Below are 2,580 nucleotides of genomic sequence, written 5' to 3' on the forward strand. Positions count from 1 at the left end.
CTTCACCTCAGGAAATAGCAGCCAAGAAGCCACTTGTAAGGAATAGAGATTGAGAGAGAGCTTTGAAAGACTTTATCGATGGAAGAATCGTGACAAGTATGAGAAAGACGCAAGTTATAAAACAAGGCAAGAATGTTTACGAATTTTAGAGAGAGGAGGAGAGATTGCTGAGGAAAATGTGGCGAAGTTTAGAAACACATGGGTTGTGAAACGGAGAGAATACTGCAAAAATTTAAAGAATTAGGAGTTTTGAAAGTTATTTTAAAAATTAAAGAATTACAAATTTTGAAAGTTATTTTAAATCAAAGTACAGCATGTTAGTATTTATGAGTTAGCTGAATGAATGATGAGTGATTAAAACTAGAGAAATTTCTTCACATCTTTCTTTTTCTCATGGTTTCTTTTGTTTTATCCATTATAAGCCAAAATATCTTTAAGTGTTGATTTAAGCAAATTACAGTGGAATAATATTTATTCAGTAAATAAGATTTTGTAATTTTCCTAGTCTAATAAAAATTCTAGATTTTAAATATTCAATATTGAAAATTCTGTTTTTAAATTCATTTGTAAGATTTTATCCATTATGCTTAAGTGTAATTTTGACTTAAGGACATTTTGGTTTTTCTTAATTTTTCTAGCATCAAAATTCGTAAGGAGCCACCATTCAGCAGCAAACTCATTTTGAAGGAGTTGAAAACAAGTGATGCTGGAGTGTATGCTTGCAGAGCTGAAGTAAATGGCAAGAAGTTAGAAGCCATCACAACATTGAAAATATACCGTAAGTTCTTTCTTCTCAGTTGTTGTTTTAAATAATGATTGAGTGTATATTGTCATTTTAACATTCACTCATCTATACTTGGCATGGATCAGGCCCAATTCGTTGAGACACATCTTGTATGGCCAGGTGCTATTCTTTCATTAACTCGTGTTTTTACCAAGCAAAATATTTCCACCCATCCTTTGAACAAAACAGCACCATGCTTATGTGAGTGATGTTCCTTTACAATTAGAACATGTCAAGATAAGAGAGACACATGCACGCACATAATTGAAGGCTTCTTTCAGTTTCCATCTACCAAATCTACTCTCAAGGCTTAGGGCCTAGAAGACACTTATTTTATCCATTCTGCTTCAATGGTTGAATGTTGGCCAAGATGCTATACGGTGATATTCTAGTTTTCTTGGGTGATGGCTGTGGCAGAATGTCCAGACCTCAGGTCATCTTCAAGACTCTCCCTACCCCTCTTGAATTCAACTGCTTGCTTTCGCACAGTTGATAAAGCTGGGGCATCTTCCCCCTAATGTAGCAGCCATGTCAGCATGACTGTCCTGGGTAGCTAACCCCTTTTTCTGCAGATATTTGATAACACCACAGTTCCAAATTTTATCCATTTTCACGAAATGTCTCTAGTACCACTTTTTTTAAGTCCTCAATTCTGTATCTAATGTGGGTTTATCCGGAAAGAAAACAATGCAGTTAGTATCAGTAAAGGTTGAATTTAATGCATGCCAAGTTTAATCACTGTATGGTAACTCCTAAGTCAGCCTATGAATTTTTCAGTGCCCCTCCCCCCTCTTAACTACATACTCAGTACAAGCAAAATAAGCCACTTAAACATACAGGGCTCATGTTGCTTGCTAGACCAAGCCATTCAGAAATGGCTTTTCCACGAATGGGATTCAACATTGTGTCGGTTTTATCACACTAGAGAAGTGCAACACTTGTATCCAATTTACTTTGTCATTTTCAAGTGCACAGTTTTTTAGTCTTCTGACAGCACTATGAGTTTGTTAGGTTGTTTGTTGTAATGTATACACACACATAAATATCTAAACATATCTCTGTACATATGGTAAATATGCAACCTAGCATATTGTTCCCATGCAGACTTTGAGGTAAATTTAGATCTAGTTAATGTCATCTAATATTAGTCTTGGTACCGGTAATGTTTTTTACTGTCAAAAGAAGAAAAAAAAAAAGAAAAACTTCATAATGGTCAGTGAACTGCTTCACAGTTATAAAGAAGAGAGTATTGAAGCATTTTCTTCTTCTTTCCACAGGGCCACTTGGTTTTAGTAATTGTGAAGAAGTACAGCAACCAATTATTTATAAAGATGCCAAAATCCGATGTACTGCAACAGGAGACCCTGCTCCCAAAATTCAGTGGAAACACAAACTGAAAAAAATTATTACAGGTATGTCTTTTATTTTTTATTATAACACCAAAATTAGTAGGGTTTTTTCATACGTTAGCAATTACAAAGGTGTTAACCCTCGTCTGAGAGTTACCTCATCTAGCAATAAAGTAAAATGACAAGGGCTTGTTATATATATTTATTTATTTATATGTACATCATCATCGTTTAACGTCTGCTTTCCATGCTGGGTTGGGCAGTTTGATGCACCAGGCTCCAATCTGACCACGCCCAAATGTTGTTTTTCCTCTTGCAACCAGCACATGTGCCAGTAAGGTGGCGCTGGCAAGGATCACGCTCAGATGTGCTTTTAATGTTCCACTGCCACATCATTGATTTTGATTTCACAGTTATATATATATATATATATATATATATATATAT

General features: G+C 35.2%; 1 protein-coding gene across 12 annotated transcripts in view; it reads left to right on the forward strand.

Moving 5' to 3' along the window:
• LOC106878297 (neural cell adhesion molecule 2) overlaps positions 1 to 2,580 on the forward strand; it is a 119,735-nt gene that overhangs the window by 40,963 nt on the left and 76,192 nt on the right. For all 12 annotated transcript variants that reach the window (XM_052975233.1, XM_052975232.1, XM_052975234.1 and 9 more), the window contains exons 3-4: positions 639 to 778; positions 2,062 to 2,196. In XM_052975233.1, coding sequence (XP_052831193.1) covers positions 639 to 778; positions 2,062 to 2,196 — 275 coding nt within the window. The remainder of the gene's footprint in view (positions 1 to 638; positions 779 to 2,061; positions 2,197 to 2,580) is intronic.

This window comes from Octopus bimaculoides, chromosome 20, assembly GCF_001194135.2.
Source record: "Octopus bimaculoides isolate UCB-OBI-ISO-001 chromosome 20, ASM119413v2, whole genome shotgun sequence".
In the NCBI taxonomy this organism is placed as follows: domain Eukaryota; kingdom Metazoa; phylum Mollusca; class Cephalopoda; order Octopoda; family Octopodidae; genus Octopus; species Octopus bimaculoides.